Source organism: Brassica napus, unplaced genomic scaffold (genome assembly GCF_020379485.1).
Source record: "Brassica napus cultivar Da-Ae unplaced genomic scaffold, Da-Ae ScsIHWf_631;HRSCAF=929, whole genome shotgun sequence".
In the NCBI taxonomy this organism is placed as follows: Eukaryota; Viridiplantae; Streptophyta; class Magnoliopsida; order Brassicales; family Brassicaceae; genus Brassica; species Brassica napus.
The window spans coordinates 39,900-61,612 of record NW_026016691.1 but is presented as its reverse complement, the minus strand read 5'-3'; the positions used below and the strand labels follow the sequence as shown (position 1 = coordinate 61,612).

Genomic DNA, 21,713 nt, shown 5'->3' with positions numbered 1-21,713 from the left:
AAATATGAACTCCTTTCCTCCTAAGTAATGGTTTTATATGTTAAAGGAAATAATATATATATATATATATATATATATTGTTTAAGTGAATTTTGCCATTTCAAAGTAACTAGCTTGAAATACGTTTAAGAAATGTTTGTTATCGTGATTTAACCATTCTAGAATGTGTTATGTGTTTTATCTTTTTAGATTTTTATTTTTTAAAATTTTCATATTTCTGCCAGTTAAATTAACGATCTTATGGTTTAGAGTTTTTTCATATTATTACTGAAATCTATCTATCCATATATATAAAGAAGGGATTCCTTCATTCCTATGCCATCCACATCAGATTCCACGTCATTAAGTCGAAGTTTATGGTGGCGACACGTGTTACGGTCAATCAATACTTAATGTTTCATTTATTCTTAAGTTTAATGGGTTTTATGTGTCTACTACGGCTTAAATACATCTTCTCTAAAAAATTGTATACAAAACCTAGGAAAAGTGGCCGCTGTGCAACAATTCCTATTCAGTCAACTGTCAATAAAAATTCAACGGTTTTATCGGTGACAAACGATTCCGATCAATGTTAGTAGGAAGCCATTGTTTTTTGCGAATATACTTTTTTAATCCGGCACTGTTACGGAAATTAACTTGGTTCATGCATCTTTATTAACATGCTCGCATTAATACATATTCTCTACTTCTCACACAATTTCACATTCAATAGATCCCTTCATTCATTTTTTTGTATTAATCTTCCATTATAAATATGAAAGTTTTTTTCCAACAAAATCATCAGTTCATTTTTCTTAATAAATAACACAAAAAGTGATGAAAAGAAATTTATTAAGTCCATGATTGTGCTTAACGAATTGTGACAGAAAAGTAATAAAAACAGAAGAAATGAGATGACAAACAAAATAAACAAAGAAGAATAAAAATGAGGAAGACATTAATTCTTCCGTAAGAAATCTCGTGTTCGGATCCAAATGAGGCCGATTGATCTAAGAGCGATAATAATTTGAAGAAGACATGCTTTTTTCAATCAAATTCGTATGTAAATATAGTATGTGAGAGGATGAAGAAATGGAGTGAATGAAGAGAATGGGGGGGGGGGGTGCGGGTATTTATAGATGAAATGCTACCGACAGTACCGAAGAAATTCTGACGGAATCCCGACGACAACGGCTCTTTCCTCGGAATTTTTAAAATCTCTCAACGGCTCTCTAACGGCTATAATATATCATCGGATATTCATCGGTATTTTCCAAGGAATATGATTTTCTCGGTATTTCATTGGTATATTCCGAGAAAATTCCGAAGAAACCCAAAATTTAGGTTTTCTTGGAATTTCCTCGAAAATTCTTCGGAATATTCCAAGGATCTCATTTGCCGTCAGAATGTCCGTCAGAATTACGCTGTTTTCTTGTAGTGTCCCTCTCCTCAAACCAATCCCTCGCTTCTCCACAACACGGATTGCCACCGCACCACGTGATGCTCCTCCTCCACCACCTTCTGAATCACGTCCTCTCAACCGCCGCAAGGAGCCAAACTACTCCCCCTAATTATTCAGTATGAGATATAAGAGATAAGAAGAGAAGATGAGTTCAAAGGGAGGAATCTCACATATATTTATACCAAATCCACACATCGTCGGAGAACGAATAGGATTTATGACGAAGCTATTAATTAGACCGTTTCAGGTCGTGAAAAGAAGCGCAGAGGTCACCGTCTTGGTCACCGCACGATCAGGAGAGTCAAACTTCTTGTTTTCGATTCAATAGTATTAGGGTTAGAGCCGACTTCAACTTAAGCGGGCCGGGTAAATCTCACAAATTCGGAGCCCAAGCACATGAATACACGGTACAAGCCCACGATCGCTTATGGTGATGATTGTTTTCATTAGTTTCTGGTTTTAGTTTTTGGTTTTTAGATTTTGGTTTTAGATTTTGGTTTTTGGTTTTTAACTTTTAGATTTTGGTTTTTGATTTTCTGCTTTTGGTTTTTGGTTTTTAGATTATAGTTTTGCTGTATTCTTAGTTTTTTATAAAATAAGAAATACATTGTTTTAAAATAATAATTTTTTTAAAAAATACCATTAAAATTATCAAATATAATGGCTGTTATTTAAAATAAAAACATTACCATGTTTTAAATTATTTTATTTTTAAGTGTTATACTTAAATATAATTAATAAAATATCTATAAATTATTAAAATTAAAATATTTTAAAATTTTGAAACTATTTATAAATTTTATTACATAAAATATTTTTCGTTTTTTAGAACTTGAATGGCTATTTTTCAAATTAATAAAATATATTGTATTAATAAAATGTTTTAAATTTATAATTTTTAGCTGTTGTTTAGTATGTTGTATGTATAATAAAATTATTCAATAATTTATTTATAGATATTAATAAGTAATTGGTTACAACTAATACTAAAATTATCTAAATTTATTTACATATATGAAACACATAAATAATTTTACACTAATGTTAAATGATTAAAAAAATTGTATGGGAATTTTATCTTTATGAAAATATTATTTACTTAATTATTAATTAATTAAAATATAGTATTTTATAAGAAAAATAAACAAAATTCGTTTTTGTATTGAAAACCCACAAAAGTTGGTTTTTGACTTTTCTTTACAAATTGGTTGAAATTTTGAAAAACTAGTTTTCCTAAATCTTAGGGAATCTATTTGTTAAAAAAACTTGACTGGCAAGTGAAATGGTTTTTACAAAAACAAAAAATAAAAGCTAAAAACTTGATTGGATAAAAAATGGTTTTTACAAAAGCAAAAATCAAAAAAACAAAAACTACAAACAATCAACCGCTAAATGAAACTGTATGTTCAGAGGCGCTGAACACGTGGCATCTCCCCGTTTAATGACTTTCTTAAGTAGAATCCAACGTTGTATAATGAGGAGAAAGCAAACGGTTCTTTATAATAATATAAACTAGCGCTTGACCCGTGCGCCTGCACTGGTATTTATTTTATGTTTTTATATATTCTAATTTCTTCTAATGCTATCAACTTGTTTTTTTTTGTGTTCATGTTGTAGATTAATATGTTATTTAGTTTTGACATGTGTGTATCATGTTCAATACGTTTAGCTTCCTAATTATTAGAAATTTTGTTTTCACGTTCTTCAAACTTTTATTCAATTTATTTTGATATATTAAACAACAAAATGTAAATATTAGAGATCTAGATATACTTTTAAGTTTTATTAAATTACATTCCAAATATTTTTATTTAAATATATATATAAAGTTCATATCTGATCTATTTGATTTTTTAAATAAATACATGTTTAGAGTTTGACCTGCGCGCCGACGCGGCTATTTATTTTTACTTGTAAAATCATTGTTACCTTATAAACTATTGGTAATTACTGGGTTTTATTTACTGTGATCGAACAATATTAGATTATTGTTTGATTATTATTGTATTGAATGTAGTAGTATCACAAATAAATGATTACAAATACATTCAAGTATAATTATTATTTTTTTGTTTCTGCTAATTTTATATTGTGCTCAAACCCTAATATTTAAAAAGGTAATTTTCTCAATATCATTTTTTTAAAGTTTTTATCACCAAAATGTCTTCAAAGAAGAAAAAGATTAAAACACATTTGAGAGAATATTGTTTAAAGGAGGTAAAAAAAGACTCTTCAGTGGTTTTTAATATATAAATATAAATTAATATAGGAAATTTCTCTATTTTACATGTTAAAATTAGTAAAAACTAAAACATGCAATTATAGAAAACTAAAACGGGCTATTATTGGAAATTTCTCTATTTTAAATGTTAACATTAGTAATTATATCTATATTATAAATGGACAACTTATTTTTTGACAAAAATATATGTTCAATATTTATTAAACATTAAAAAGCAGTCATATTGATTTTATATATTAATATGTGTATTAATTGTTTTTTAGTTCGTATAAAACAGCTAGTAATACAAAATTTTATTCGATATTTTTCGTTTATGTCGAATTTATGTTACTCACATACAAAATTATAATAATTTTTCAGTTTAGTTATTGTAAATTATAAAAATGGATTATTTATTTGTACCTGGAGATGTTTTAAATTAAAAAAATTGGAATGATATTTAGGAGTAATCACACATAGGACGTGATCTATATATTTGGAAAATAATAATGGCAATGTAGTTTATTTAGATGAGAATAAAGTATTAATCGTGTTTTAGATTTACATGGCAATATAGTTTTAATAATAGCGAAATATATGGCAAGATAATAAATACGTTTTTGATTTATATGGCAATGTAGTTAATTAAAGCGAAATATATGTTCGAGAATCATGTTTTGGATTTGCATGGCCTGATAATAAATATTATTTGTGTATGTGTTATATTTAATTAGATAATCTTTAATTAAAAGGAGTGGCATAGAATGATAAGTATTGAGTAAAACTCAGGGTTAAGTATAAAATGTACTTCTATTTGTTTTAATAGATTAGATAAATAAATAGATTCTTTTTGTAGCCATCTTCGATTTTCAAGATTACAACGTACATCCACAAGAAAAGAATATGCAACCATAAATAAAAATACTATTGTTTTTTTTTCTCAAACAAAATACTATTGTTGATTAACTGTTATAGTTGCATTAACGGTTACGTGCTGGTTTTAGTAAGCAAAAGTACGGTAATATGGTAACTTAAATTAGTATATAATAGCTAGACTTTTTGCATTTTAGCCAACTTTTTTTTTTACTGTTTTTTTTTTTCATTTTCGGGTTGATCAATAAAGCCAACTTTGTATTATGAAGGAAATATGATATTAATATACTTTTAACCTTTTTATATAACACAAGTTGATATATTGTCAATAGTTCTTTCTTTTCGTTCGAACATTCCTGCAATTTAAGTTATCATTATAACACGAACTAAAAAGAAGGCAACACCATAATATTTGTTGACGTAAACAACATTTTATTAGTACGATGACTACGACAGAACCTCAAACCTGGCTAACATGAAAGAAACCATAGATAAACATGATCCATAAACACACAAAACAGATAGTAATCCTCAATAACAACACTCTTGCAATACGTTAACTTTTTCTTCAGAGGATTCAAGATTTGGACTTGATCTTAGAGTTCTTCCCTCACTATCTTGGAAGTTGGAAATCCCGGCTTAAGAAAATCAGCATACCATTTGCCTGAAACTTTCTGGTGACGGGTCAAATTATTTAGGAAATCGATGTAGTAAAGCCCGAACCTAGCCTTGTAACCATCTTGCCACTCAAAGTTGTCCATCAAAGACCACACATAGTATCCCGTTACGTTCACCTTGTCGTCGCTACAAAAAAATATAAAAACAATCATTTTCATCATATTAATTATTTATTTAGTGTATAACGTTTCTATTAGTTTCCTTTTTATTAAAAACTTACCAAATGGCTTCGTGCAAACTCAAGAGATGCCTCTGAAGATAATATTTCCTGTTGTGATCATTTGTTCCAGTTGCAACGTCATTGTGGAGGTCTCCAAGATCCTCTCCATATCCTTTAAAGAAAAATGACAAATTGAGTTTTATCAAGGTAAACTTGTGATATAGTATTTAGTTTTGAACGTTTTCTCTAACCATTCTCAGTGATCATAATTTCTGGGTCACCATAGTTGTCCTTGATGTACTTCAAAAGCTTCCTCATTCCTCTTGAATACACATCCAGCTTACCACCAGCAGGCTGATTAATGAAATAAACAATTCAATTAGTGTTAATATTAGGAATCTATATTAATTAGTACTATTATCGATTTATAAAGTAAAAAAAAAAGGCAAGTATGAGAAGAAAAAGAAAGATTCAGCTACCTTGCTACCAATCTTGTATCCATCCACAGTCTTACTTTCCCATTGAACAAGAGAGTCTGTCGTCCAACTCGGGGTCTTAGAATCACCGTTCTGCATATTAGCTCCAAACACTGATGTATAATAATTCATTCCAACAAAATCTGCAGAGTTCTTTAGGATTCTCTTTTCAGCTTCAGTGAACTTTGGCAATCTATGACCAATGCGATCCTTCATCGACTGTGGATAGTCTCCGTAAGTTGTTGGATGCAAATGCCTGATTTTTAAAATAAAATTAATAAATTAGTGACATAAGTTTATATTAGAAATTAACTAGTATAACTTTATATTAAGGTGTTAAATAATTATTTTACCATCCCAGGATGAAATCAAGCACACGTTCAATGGGAGCTCCAACACTCTCAAGGTCAGCTGGTTCGAACCAAGCTGGACTGTGTGCAATTCCAATTTTACCTCCAGCACACTATAACAAAGGAGACAAAACTTAAATTAATGTTTATCAAATAACAAAAAAAGAAAGATAATACTCGTGTAATTTAAGATGAACCTGTTTGCATGCTCTGAAGGCTTCAACGGAATAAGCATGAGCCAAGAGTAAGTTGTGGCTGACTTGATAAGCTTCGAATCCTGAGCGTCCATCTTCACAATGCTTTCCCCATTCTTGAATGTATGGTGAACAACGTCCCGGAGCTTTCTTTCCGACGTCGTAACCGGCACGACTAAACACCCATGGCTCATTGAATGTGATCCAGTTTTTCACTTTGTGTCCGTATTCGTGGAAAGTAAAGTTTGCATATTCCGTGAAATCTTTCCTAAATTAACAATACCAAAATAATCATTTAGTTATTAAAAACTATTTAAACATTTATTCAGAAAAGAATTCATCTATATACATGACTCAAGAACTTACACAATGTTACCGCTCAAGAAACCACCGTATTCATCTTCTAAGTCTTGAGGAGTATCCCAGTGAAAGACTGTTACCAGTGGAGTAATCTCTATATTCACAAAGACAAGCGAAGTATTTGTAAGTATTAATTAAAGATTTTTAATAAAAAAAATTTGGAGGTCAGAAAATAATTACTGTTTTTAAGAAGCTCATCGATGAGGTTGTGATAGAATTGGACTCCTTGTTTGCTGATTCCCTTTGACATTCTTCCATCTGTTAATTATTTTGCAATTCCACTTATTATTTTCATGTAATAGTTTTAACCATAAGAAAATATTGATGAACATTTTAAAAATGTAACTTACGCGGAAAAATTCTAGGCCACGCAATAGAAAGTCTAAAAGCATCAGTGTTGAGGTCTCTCATCAACTTGATATCTTCCTGTTATAAACTTTATTAGCCATAAAAATAAAATTAAAACACAAGGTAAAAATTAATGGTAATGTATATTTTACCTTGTAACGATGATAGAAATCAACAGCGACATCAGCGTTATGATTTTGGCATCTATCTGGAAATTTATTTCGACATTGTTTAAATAAATTATGCGCATAGCATAAATTATAGGTATATTTACAAAAGAGAAAATAGAGAGATACATACGTGGGTATTTCTTAGTGAAAGTGTCCCACATGCTTGGACCTCTGCAGCCCTCATCAACAGCTCCTTCAACCTATATTACAAACCATAAATAAAAAAAATAAAATAATGAATAATGATAGAATTAAAATTTATAAAACATATTTTTGAAAGAAAATAAAATGTCAAAGTTAGACCTGGAACGCTGCGGTTGCGGTTCCCCAAAGGAAACCTTCAGGAAAGCTAGCTCTGCTAAACTTCTCAGCTTGACGACAGACAGGTTCACTGGCTTTGGCTACGACCAAAGTTAGAACCAGAACTAACCCTAACAGTAAAGGAACCCTCTCGAACTTCACCATTTTGTGTTTCTCTCTTCTCTTTCACTCTAAAGACTGGTTGAGTGAATTGGTGAAGATGAATTGAGGAGAGATTGTGTTTATATACAGTGTTCTACTCGTGATTTCAGTACCGTCACCATAAGTGCGTTTTGAAATTTAAGTTTGGTCTTTTGTCAAAAAAAAAAGAAATTTAAGTTAGGTTGAATTTTAAATTTAAACAGAAAACGTGTTTCTTCGTTACAACGGTCCGGGAACAAAAAGAGACCGCTTTTTATTATTATATACGAGCGGCAGTCATTTATATGTCTTGTTTTCTTTTTCTATTATAAATCTTGTTTTTTTTTCATTTCAAGTCCTTTTTGTAAGTCTTGTTTATAATATATACGGTAATTTACTTTTCAATCATATATATAAGATTTTAAATGACTTGTTTGTAGAACCTATATATATATTGGAAGCTTTCACATCGCATGTATAGTTATTTGCTGTATTATTAAAAAAAATGGTAAACCATTTTCCGGAGAGAAAATGTAAAAGTTTTGGTGGCCTAGCGCTGTGAAAATTTAGTGTGGTGCAGATTCGAATATTTGTTGTATTATTCTGATTTTAATAATACCAATCACCACAAGTTCACAAGCACAAGTGTTTTAAGTTATCTTACTATAACCACGAGGGTTTCTACACATATTCAGGAACCAGTTTGGTATTATTGGCAAGTTCCACATTCAGGAACCATGGCTTCTCTTTTGAAGATTAGATCTTAACCGGGTCTGTCAGGTTGTTGTGATTCAGTCTAATGTAAAAAAAAAGATTAATCTGTAATCTGTAACTGACACGAAATTTTGAGTAATAAATAACTCAACAAACAATTATTTGGCAATTGAATATTCTCCTTTGAAAAAACTGGTATGTTTTTGGAACTTTGTCCGACAGTCCAAGAGAGGTAGAAAATACCGTTGTGAAATAATGGAATCATTGGTTAGTTACGTAGTATTAACCACCACGAGAAGAGGGAAAAAAACGTGCCCAAACAAAAGCTCTACTCTCTTTTTAGTTAGAAGTGCTATGTAGTCATTTCACAAACTTTGTATTTGCATATGCATTTATAAGTTATATTATATGATGAATGTATCTAAAAGTTTGGTGGAATAAATGATTCCAAAGTGATCATATATCTGTAACCTTATCTAACGTTACATAATACAATAAAGTGTTACACGAAGCATGGGAACATGAGATTCCTTTTCTTTAAATAAAGTGTTGCCTTCCTAAATAATTCGGGATACTTTTTAACAAGACATCAGGTCACCATAGATGCACGATTGAAATTTAATTAACAAATGAAATTCTGTAAATTTGGCACCAAATTGTCTTTTATGTCGTAAACGTATTATAATTTTTTGTAGATGTACTATTTTGCAAAATTTGTTATTGAAATAGATGATGCGAAGTTGCGAACTTGACACTAATAAAAAAAAAGTGGGCACTAATTATTTATTTTTAATATCTGGCTATTATTTTTAAAACGTAATTCACAACTGGGACACTAAAACATAATATCAAATTATTATTATTTTTAATTTCTAATTATTTATTATAATGATAATTCAGAATATACATATATATATAATATGACATCATTTTATAATTGTGCAATTTTAATTAAGTGATGGTAGCTTAAACGTTGCAGTCTTAACTTTGTAGTTTTGGATGTACTTGGTGCCTCCAAAGTCTAGTTTCTATTGGATCCAAAATAGACATATTTTTTTCTTTTGAACCTCAAATAGACATATATTTTATATTCAATTTTTTTTGGTTATCATTTAAATGTAATTTGCTTCTTCTTTTTTTTTACATCCGAACTTACATGTTCAATATGAAAAAGCAAATAAAATTCGGATGTTAACATACTCTTAACTTATTAATGTATTCCTCTATTCTAAATAAAAAATATATAAATTATGCTAGAGAACAAAATCATTTACTATAGCTTTTTTAAAAGGTGCCGTAGACTCGTACAGATGTTTTAACAAAATACTTAGAAACTGAAATCTATAGTGTGCAAAAAAAAAAAGAAAAAAAAAAAGAATGTGTTTTTTGCATATATTTTAGTCGTAGACTTCGATATAAACACTTTAACAAACACTTTAGTCCACTGTAGAGTGAATAATTGGATGTTGATTGTTTGTAGGTTTTAAAATGGTTTTGGTTTTTGATTTTCTAAAAATAATTTTATCTGTCAATATTTTTTTGCAAAATAGATTCCTTAAACTTTAGAAAACCAGATTTTAAAATAAGTACCGACTTCTTAGCAAAAACCAAAACCATATTTTCTTGGTTTTCTTAGGCAATGTAAGTCATGATTTTTTATTTTTCTTTTTATTTTTATTGAAATATTAATATTTCTATATTTATGCATTAATATAGCATAAAATAAAAAGAGATTAGTGATAAGTAGTAACAATTTCAAATTACTAATAATCAAAAAAAAATATTTTTTGTCTAGTATTTAGATTTAAATTCTAAAACTACAAAATAATTAGTAAAAACATTTTCTTGCTTTTTATTTTTTGTAGGATTTTTAAACGCCTTGTTAATTATATTTTAATATTTTTAGTAAAAATATAATTACAATCAAATTTAGAAAGAATAATATTTATAGCACAGCTTAGTTTTACTAAAACTATTAAAGTTGAATTATTTTATATAATAATGAACCGATGTCACATTTTTTTCTTTAATATATTAAAATACAAAATAACTCATAAAAACAAATTTAAACTTATCAATAATAAATTGATTTTTTTAAAAGTTAGCCAATACAAAAAATTATGTATAAATTTAGCTGTATAAATTTAGTTGTATAAATTTACGTATTGATAATTTTAGCTAGTTTAGTAGTAAATAATTGTTTTAAATTCTTGCTATTATTACATCAAAAAAAAGTTCTTGCTATTAATAATTCTTTTATAATATTTATATTTGAATTGTATAAAATGTTTATGTGTTTTTGGTGATATTATATTGTATTTTTTATATTTTTCAAACTAACTATTTATAGTTTTAATAATATTATATATTATTAGTTTGAAAACAAAAACTAAAAACGAAATTCCAAAATCTAATTTACCATCGAGTTTTTCAAAACTAACTCAAAAAACTAAAGTCTACACTAGAAAACAGAAATCAAAAACCGTCCAAACAAACAATTTCATTTTGGAATTATTTCAATTTAGAACAAATGGAGTTAACTTTTACCAAAAAAAAAAAAACAAATGGAGTTAATGACGGGACCAGTCCACCAAATGGAATTTTGCATTATTGTATACTGAGAAGAAAACAATTCACTTGCCATGTCGTAAATGGCCTTGAAAAGTCACCAGCAGTTACACTGAGAAGAAAACAATCCACTTGCCATGTCGTAAATGGCCTTTAAAAGTCACCAAAATCATTAATGCTTTTGTCTTTCTGAAGGATATAAAGCCGGAAAATATTGTGGTTTCTAAAGAGAATCATTAACCCACTGTGCCGATAGAGACACCCACACCTATCACTGAAATTTTTGGAAACAACCAACTTCGGGAAAAAGGCTTTTTTCGACCTTAACTATCCGTATTGTACATTTTTATATTCAAACAAAAAATAAGTGCTAAATACAATTTAAACTAAAAAAATAATTTGAATTGTAGATTTAAACTCTGAATCGTGTGCATAAACCTACCTTGACTAACATTGTGTTAGTCAAATGTTATGTTAGACAAAATGTTTCGTTTATAATGGATACATTTTTTAAAAAAGTTGTGTTTGCTGGAAATCAAACTTTGGTCCTGGAGTCATGCCAACACATCTATTATTCCTTTATTAGATTTAAAATATCTATTATTTTGATTTGTATATTTTAAGAGAAAAATTATTTTTGTTTACAAATTTTATTTAATACAATTTATAATTGCATCAATAATTTACATTTTAAGTTTTTTACACTTTTACACATACTAGAGGTATCACAGCGCTACGCGCGGTTTGTTTGTCTATAAAACTTACATGTATATTTTTAATATCAAACTTAAATGGCAAAATTTAATTATATAACTTATTTGTTTTGATATAATATTTAACAAATTAGAAGGATTATTTTGAAAAATATAAGTTTTTTTTAAATATTGTTAATTTATATTTTAATATATATTTTAGATTTAAACAGAGTTAAAAAATTCTATTAATCTTTTATTAATCATGTTAAATTTTATTAAAAGTTCAAATACTCTATATTTAATAAATTTTTAATATTTTATATTATTTTATGTTTCATATATTTCTTTATAAGTAATCTGATTTAATTTTTAAACTATTATTTGAAGAATAGGTAAATGACCTTCATTTCATATATATATATATATATATATATATTCATAAATGTGTAATCATTTTGAATACTTAAATCTGTAAAGTTTGATTACCAATAAAAATTATTCAATAATCTTTAATTTGAAACTATAGTTTTTCAATATTAAAATTTGTTTGGTATTTACTATTTTTTAAATGATAATTTATTAAAAAAATGTGAATCTGGAGATTTCAATGAGAATGATTCCATGTTTAGATACTGCGTAAAACTACTTTGGGTAGATTATGCGTATTTCAAATATGCAGATGTTATCAGCCATTGTTGTTGTGTAAAAAATAATATATATAACATTGCAATATTGTTTGTATGTTAGAGTAGAAACATACTTCTATTACTATTTTACACTCTTAAATTAATTATTAATTATCAAAAAGTTTAAAATAGAGTTAAAATAGCGGAAATCAGAATATAAATTTTTCGAGATTTGAAAAACTTTCTTATATTGCATCGATTCGTGATGTTCTAACCTAAATTGATCTTACAGAAAATTATTTCATAATGCACTGAATGGTGACTAAATTGAACTTTACACAAAATTATTTGGTATAACATTATAAATAAATGATGGAAAACTAATCTAATGGTATATATATATATGATATACTGGAAATAACAACTAAAAGAATTACGGAAAATTTCTCAAATTATTCTTTTAAGATTTAATAACTCACAAAGAGGAACATGACTAAAACATGTTTCATTAAAGAAGTAAAAGACCATTCTACCTTTATTTTGTAGATTCAAATATAATAATTATTTAAATAAAAATACAATAATAATTTTTAATTTTGAATAATACAGTTTTGAATTCGAATTTTTTTATTTTTTCAGATTTTTCAATATTTTAACTTGAAATCCCAAATTATTACTGAAACAAAAAAATTTTATGTTGAAATTGCGTAGTTTGTTTTAGAGAAAAATCATGTGCACACCCCTCTAATTTAAACCATAATTCTATATTAGTTAACCATAGAAGTATAAATGTCTATTTATCTTTTAATGAAATCTCTTTTTGTCATTTTGACCCTTGAATGCTATATTTGTAACAAAAAAATTCTAGGTCATCCTAAAAAACTTATGAGAACAGTATTTGTAATGGGCTAATCAAAAGCCACAAACATATTTTAATTTTTACTTTAATAGTATATGCTGATTTGTTTCAGTGGTACACACCAAAAGCCACAAAGTTTCATTAATTATTTACTTTATTTAGTATATACAAATCTTGTATGTTCTGACAAACGTTTTGACATAACTTTATTTTAATTTATTTTGATATCAATTTTACAAAACATTTAGAGTAGACATCAAAGTAACTCTTAAGATAATTTTTAATTTTATTTTAACTGAATTTTAATTTTTATTTATAAATATGATTTCTTTATTTTTTTAACAAATTAAACACAATGTATTTATTTAGTTAGTTAAACGTTTTACGCTCTTTATCTGAAAATATCATATGAAGTACACTCTAAGAGAATGCTAAAATTGGCTTAAATCGTAGAGATTTTCTTGCGCTACACCCAACTGCTGACTTATATATTTTAATTTGTTACAAAGTGTTATGTATGTTTTTTTATTATCTGTTCCTCTTTTCTACAACATTAACTTAATAAGTTATTTTTTTCGTAAGTGTTCTTGCATGTAAATGTTAATTACTTTATCAAGATTGAGATTTGAGAGCATAATATATATATTAAACTGTATTATATTTGGCTATAAAAGAAGAATATATAGTACAACAAACATAGTTAAGGAGAGGAAGATATCTCTAGATTCGATATTTTTTAATGACGTTGATTGCTTGTTAATGTCCATTTAGTTATCATGTAGGGTTGTCTAGTATTTGTTTGCGCAGTTAATTTTTTTTAATTATATTGTTTTGTTATTTTATAGTATGTTCTATTTTAAGTCAAATTAATGAAAACCTTACGTTTTGGTTTTTTTTAGCCAGTGAAGTGGAGATCGAAGGAAGGAGAAGCATCGTATACGTCGGTTATGGTTTAATAAATTAATAATCAAAGTTTTTTTTTTAAAAGAATATGACATGGCAATTTGAAAACATGTGGTTGGCTGATTTTCTTTGCTGATGTGGACAGCCTCTTCTCTCAAGTTATTCTCCTATGTTCTATTTTAAGTAAAATTAATGAAAACCTTACGTTTTGGTTTTTTTTTAGCCAGTGAAGTGGAGATCGAAGGAAGGAGAAGCATCGTATACGTCGGTTATGGTTTAATAAATTAATAATCAAAGTTTTTTTTTTTAAAGAATATGACATGGCAATTTGAAAACATGTGGTTGGCTGATTTTCTTTGCTGATGTGGACAGCCTCTTCTCTCAAGTTATTCTCTTTTTAGTATAGTATAGATAATGAAACTAAAAATGATATTTCATAAATTATTCAATCTAATTTTAAAATGACATTTCTCAAATAGTTATCTAATTTAAAATATTTAAATTTTAAAAATCTATATATAACAGTGACTATAATTTTTGGGAAATTGCCACAAATACCACATTCATAGTACTATTATTCATGTTTACACTAACCACTTTTACCCTCACTTTTAATGAAAGGTAAAATACAATTATACCCTTAGGGTTAACTAATTTAGATTTATGGTTTAGAGTTGCGGGGTGGGATAGGGTTTTTGGAATGTGAAATTTATGATTCTAATAAATATATAAATACTTAAAAAATATATAAAAAATGTTAAAAAATTAGTTTCAAACATAATTTTCGTTTTTCAAAAAGAAATTTGGAAAAAAAAAATTCGAAAAAAGTTTCGAAAAAAAGAAATGTATAAAAAAGTTCAAATTTGAAAAAGTATAATTCGAAAACATAATTTTTTTATTTAAATAATGATTTATTATATATATAAATAACAAGGTCATAAGAGTCTTTTGCCACTTAATGAAGAAGATATTTTTGAAAATGTCTCATTAGTAGTGGTAAAAATGAAAAGTGGTACCATGAAAGTGGTAAACATATAATTTCCCCATAATTTTTTCTTAAAAATCAAAACCTAACTTTTGAAATTAAGATTTGTGTACATTGTTTATTTTAAAAGTTAGGTTCTGATTTTTAAGAAAAAATTATAATCAACTATTATATATAGATTTTTAAAATTTAAATATTTTAAATTATATAACTATTTGAGAAATGTCATTTTAAAATAGTTCTAAATAAAATTTGTAAGCAAAAATAAAACAAAACTAATTAGATAACTATTGATGCAATTATAATTTGTACTTAATAAAATTTGTAAACAAAAATCATTTTCCCTTAGAATATATAAATCGAAATATAGATGTTTTCAATCTAATAAAGAGACAATAAAAATGTCGTAGCACAGTGGTTGACTAAGGCGATGTTAGTTAAAGTAGGTTTATGCATACGATTTAGAGTTTAGATCTACAGTTCAAATTATTTTTTAGTTTAGGTCGTATTTAACACTTATCTTTTGTTTGGGTATAAAAAGATACGATACAAATAGTAGGGATCGAAAAATACCCTTTTCCCAACCAACTTCATACTTCGATAGAATTGTTTTACAAGTATCAACATAAATGTTAAATATAAAAAGTCGGATTTAAATTTATAAACTGAATAAAAATAATATAGAAAATTTTCTTAAGATAGTGCTTTTTAATTTTTTGTCACAAAAATAGTAATGAGAAAAATAATCGAAAGAAGTTTTATTAAAGAGTAAAAATACATTTATACCCTAAGATTAACTATTCTAGACTTTTAGAGTTTATAGTTAAAAGATATGATTTTGAGTACATGGTTTCAAAATTTTAAAAATTAAAATTAAAATTTTCAAAAAAAAAAAAAAACTATTATGGTTTTTTTATGGGGAATTGCACTGTATGACGTCCAATAACCGCATAATTCACTCGATGGCTAATTTCCCTAACTCACCGATACATGACTCACCTTTTATAAAATATTGCCATTTTGCCCTCCTTATTTACCGGGAGTAACGGGCAAAAAAATAAAGATTAAGTAAAAATTTAAACTGTTCACACAACTGTCGTGGCGCATCATTTACCCACATATTCCTTTTTTACTTTACCATACCTCTCTCTGTAAACTAAGCATTATTCTGCTCTTTCCTCACCACCGCAAATTCACGCCGTGTTTTGCCTGACTTTTAACTGCTCCTCACCGCGATATTACTTCACAGACCGACGAATCGGAACACGGAAGGCATTCTACAGTTCTTATTCAGGCAAGGAAGCCTCCGGTACTCTTGTAAGTTCGAATTTACTTTTCTATTTTCTTGAAATTTCCAGTTACTCTGACTGGAATTGAGTCTTGGTGTCCGTTTCTTTGTTCTTTTCAACTATACGAGAGCTTTAATTGTCTATTTCTTTTCTGTACTGTATCGATTTACTGGTCTTTCCACGTGGTTGTCAATTCGAAGAAAGAAACAAAAATCGAGTCCGTGCCTTTGTTTGGAATGTTGTAATTGTGATTTCTGCGTCGTCGCTTTCGGTTATCTGTTTATTTCGTTTTCAACCGTCATTATCTGAACACGAAAAAGAGATTTTGAATATTAAAGTGGTTTCATTGTTCAACTCGGGAATTAGGATATTTTATAAATCTGACCATACTAGACCATTTCTGTTTTTCAATTGTAATATAGTATGTGAATAACATGGTGATGCCGTGTGCTATTCCATTTACTGTGAATTTCTTTTTTATTTGTGGTATTGTTTTCATTCGACACAGTTTGTTATTGCCATCTCGGTAGAGATAGATATTCAGTATCAGGTAGCAACGGAAATCAATACTAGAATGAGGATTATGAAACTCATTTCACTGTCTATCGTTTTATGAGTATCTTGAATTGTTATTGATTTTTGTTAGGTTTCCAGGATCTTCTACTTCATATTTGTGCAGTTACTAGACCATCTCCGTCACTGGAATCGCATTCAATATGTATATGGAATAGTATTGCACGTATCTACTCTATTTCCTGTCTCTGTCACTCTTACTGGTTGCATTGTTTTCATGCTTGGCAGTGCCAAAATGGACGAATTAGGCCTTCCTCTGAGAATGTTTGAGGCGGGTTCGGAACCATCAGGGCGGAAACGGGTTAATAACTACTTCAACCTACGGTGGATTGACATCATAAAGAGTGCACTAGAGGAAGAAGACTTGGAAATGTTGAATCAGTCGCAGTTCCGGAGAGTTTTGCAGATGGGTTCGCATACTTTTTCAGTAATGTTCCTCCATTACTGTCTCTCACGCCAGTTGGTCACTGCAAAAGAGTATGAACTTTGGTGGATCTTCGTTGGTAAGCCGATACGCTATGCCATACAAGACTTTGCTATGGTCACCGGACTGCACTGTGGCGACGGGGTTGGGTTAACTGGAGAACCCCCCGAGAAAGGTATCGGGCGAGGGAAGGCGTCCGGTAAAGGGAAATCATCTATGTCAATATGGGATGATTTATTTCGAGGGGAGGATAAGCCCACACCTGGATGGATCATGGAGCGGCTTGTGAGGGGTAAAAAATACAAGGATCGGTTAACCCGTTTGCGGCTTTCGTTGTTGGTATTGGTGGAAGGAATTCTGTGTCCAACATGTGGGACAACAAAAATCAGACCCGAAATAGTGAGCATGCTTGGTGATCTTGACGCTTTCCTGAAGTATCCATGGGCAGGGAGTCATTTTTACTGAAGGTTAGAAGTACAAAAGCAAGATCTGCAATTAATTATGTGAAGGATACAATGGCCATTCAAGGATTTACACATGCTATGGTATTGGTTACTGTGACTGCATGTCCTTCTATCATTATTAAGACTGGCGGTGCGGATCCTCTAGCAGATTCCAGCTTGTCCAGCGAAGAGATTATCAGGAGAGTTGTTGATAGAAAGGTGGTAGTCAACATTGTCTCGGCCAAGACGGTTGATCAACTGGGACAGGTTAGTCAATGTATTTGTCTATTTCATATATATGTCATTTCATATGTCAATTCAAACCATACTATTTTCATTTCAAAGACCTACACTTGTTTTTATTTGACCACACTACTTACTTACTATTTTCTGGCTTTCTCTATCCTGTATTTGTGTTGCAGGCATATGTACGGTCTTTGATTAGCACATATGAAGTGGGGGAGGATCTTTATCGTGGGTTGGGAGATAAGGAAGATACGAGTGTTGATACCATGGTTGCTTTGATTGACGATGATTACCCATTTGAGCATAACACTTGGTCAGGTGGTGTGAAAGCGGATGATGTTAAACTGAAGAAGGGTCATGCACAAACTTCGGAGTCAAGTGATGAAAATGTTCCAGACCCGGTTGAAAAGGATAATGCGCATCGTGGTGGCGTAGAGAGTGGTGGTTACCCTGGAGATCCGAGAGGGCAATCATCAGCTAACCCCTCGGGTGCCCCGCATGGTGGTGAGAGTTTCCATTTTGATGTCGAAACATTACTTAGGCGTGCAGCTGAGGTATACGAGGATAAGGTAATTGCAATGTTTGAGGGCTATATTCTGAGTTTGAAGGGCCATTTTAATTCTGAAGTGGGAGGCCTTCGAACCGACTTACAAGCAGCTACCACCGCGATTGCCCATTTGGAAACTACGGTCACAGGGGAGTTTGATAAGATCAATCAGTTACTTAAGTCCGGACTTAGAGGTGCGGATTTGTGAGCAACGTATGGGTTCAGTCCTGGGAGACATTCGTCACCATTCCCAGGTCAGAATGATGATTTCAACTATACAGAGGTTAATTCCGATCGACACACTACACATACTGGTGCTCCCGAGGTAAATCTCAATACAATGAAATTATTATTCTATAGTATGTCATTCCATAATCTCACCAGACTATTTCATATACATATTACTTGTTTGTATTATTCTCCAGTCAACACCGCGAGATGGAGAGGATGTTGGGGCAACAGAGACTGCCTCGGTTGGTTTGGGACAGAATCTGGATGAAGGAGAAAGGGGTGGAGGACTATCTCCGGGTAAACAGACCGACTCAACTCATGGAGCCGAATTTAGAAATGAGACAGGGGGCGACCATGGGCCGGATGCTGACATTGGACATGACCCCATAAACGTGGAGGTGGGCGAGCATGGGGGAGATGCTGACATTGGACATGATCCCATAAACGTGGAGGTTTGTCCTTTAAATTCTGTTGTGTTTTATACCATTCTATGCAGTTGATGCCAGTAGACCCTTTCCATATTGAGATTTGTCACTGACAGTACCATACTATTTTAATTTAGAATCCATCGCATTCGGTAAACGTCGCATCCCCTGACAATTCTGATGCCGCCAATCCTCCTTCTCGAGTTGATGTGGTAAGAATGAGTAGAAACCTGATAAGCAGTCAAATTGTCGGCTTTGTCTTAATATTATAATAATGTATATTGGCTCAGTAAATTGAAAAACGTGGTTAATCTATGTAGGACCAAGTGAATGTATCATCGGAAGGCCGCGTTGATGACCCAGTGCCTGGCGTCGTTAATAAAATACTATCAGAAGCGGGCATTGATAAAGTAAGTTCTCTATACTATATTTGTATATATAAATCTCTATAACTACTCCATTTTTTAATAGATTCCATTCTATGTGCTTTACATTGGCAGAACCCGGTCCGACCCTCCGCTGGTTCTCGAACTGATGTACCTCAGACATCATCAGATGTCAATCCGGAGAAAGTGGGTCTTGATGGTGTGCATGACGATCGTGGTGAGGCTGCTGTTGGGAATAAGGGTGTGGATGAGGATGAAGATGATGTTACAATTACTAAAGTTCAGGTATAATGCTTTAGCTTCTTCCGAGCTCGTATGTAAAGTGTGTTTGCAGAGGTGATAAGTTTATGTTAATAGGCTGGACGAGTGAACACTGATGCAGCCGGTGGTCAAGCCGATGGTGGCAGACGTTTTAGTTGACGTACGCATACAAGTACGAAACGCTACACTCCTCCTGCACACGCCGTCCGTAAGAAAGATGGAAACAAGAAAGTGGCGCGTCAAACTGATGATAATCCTGCACCTCCTAAACGGGTTAAAAAGGTGGCGGCTGAGCCAAGTAACCCAAAGCCTCGTCCTCAAGAAAAACACACCTTTATAGGTGGCTTCTCCCCATTTTCTCCGCCAACCCCAGCTGCAAGAGAGGCCTTCCTGAAGACAATGGCGGAGGCAAAGTAAGTTGAAAGCATTTCATGGCTGCTATTCCATTTGAAAACAATATATTCCATTTGATATAATATGGTATAGTCATGAAATAGACAACTAACGGTATTGCCACTTTCCTTCAGATCAAATGCACCATCCCTCGGGTCAATCATTTCCATTGCTTCTTTGGATGATCTGTTCAATTGCACCAGTGTTTGTTCGTATGAGGTACGTTATAATCCTCACTGCTTTGCATAAATTTTGTTTATGTGTTTTCCTTCTTATTTATGTCTACTTTGTAGGCTGTGGATCGTGTTGTAGGTTGGATAAGAAAGAGGCGTGACATCAATCCATCTTCAAAATTTGACTTCATCCCTCCAACTTTCTTTATCGATCTGATCCGAAGTTATCCTGCTTTTGAAGCCATGCAAGATAAGTCCGCCTTCACTTTTCCGGTGTCTCTGCGCAGTCAGTTCATGCACCAGCCACAATGGTTTACGCGAGTAGACTTTCTCTACACTCTGATTCTGGTTAAAGACAGACACTGGATTGGTATGATAGTAGATTTGCCTATGTGGGCCATCTATGTGGTGGACGCGAACCAGACATGTCCTCCTATTTCAGTGTTGAAAGATGTCGTCAACCCGATATCGATTATGATGCCGCACATGGTATCGAGGTTCTGTCTAACTTCACGACCTCGTGAATTGAATTACCTTTCGTTCCCCATATCTCGCTTAGACATACCAGTTCTAATTGAACATCCAGGTATTAATCGCCTCTCATTTAAATTTTTATTTAACACACCGCACTATACCATACGCATATCCTACTATACTATATGAGGTAATTAGTAGAGCATTCCATGAAGTATTTATAATAATCATTTTCCTGTTGTTAGGGTACGCCGCGGTTGTGGCACTGATTCTGTTAGAGATTGCTGCCGTGGGGAAGCCTTTGATTGATCTGGCTCTCACTGAAGATGATGTTCGTGTTGCAGCGGAGAACTATGCGATCTCTACCCTGGGTATGTTTAAGGTGGTCCCCCCTAATCCTGCAGTTTAGTCGTTTTCAGAACTTTACTACTTTATGTTCATTCGTGTTTGATGTAATCCACATTGTGTTGCTGAATTCCCTTTCTCCTACCTCTTTATGTTTTACTCTGTGATCCTTTGTTTCTTCAGAATAACAAACGATGATTTCTTATGTTTAACTTATGATGTCCTCAGTCCCAGGTTTCTTTATTCCATGCAATTAAAATAGTATATTTTTCAGGAGTTAGTGTTTACCGTTTAGAGTACTGATTGTACAACATGTGGAACGAAGGTTATGCTAAGTCAGTCTCTCTTGAGTCATACCCAAGTTTATGTTCATCTACAAAATCCTATGTAAATTCAACACATTCCATCTATATTCCATACTGTTTGGCCAATCTTCCGGTA

The 21,713-nt window shown here is 30.9% G+C and overlaps 1 protein-coding gene across 1 annotated transcript; it reads right to left on the bottom strand.

Annotated features, from left to right (window-relative positions):
* Nucleotides 1-4,888: 4,888 nt before the first annotated feature.
* On the bottom strand, nucleotides 4,889-7,831 carry LOC106445716 (beta-D-glucopyranosyl abscisate beta-glucosidase). Its single transcript, XM_013887323.3, has 12 exons — nucleotides 7,575-7,831; nucleotides 7,402-7,471; nucleotides 7,254-7,309; nucleotides 7,104-7,179; nucleotides 6,934-7,011; nucleotides 6,760-6,847; nucleotides 6,397-6,661; nucleotides 6,203-6,312; nucleotides 5,853-6,105; nucleotides 5,625-5,727; nucleotides 5,434-5,545; nucleotides 4,889-5,339 (listed from the first exon to the last, which is right to left on the bottom strand). Exons 1-12 carry the CDS (start codon nucleotides 7,734-7,736, stop codon nucleotides 5,132-5,134), a joined length of 1,581 nt encoding a protein of 526 aa, XP_013742777.1. The 5' UTR covers nucleotides 7,737-7,831; the 3' UTR covers nucleotides 4,889-5,131.
* Nucleotides 7,832-21,713: the final 13,882 nt, after the last annotated feature.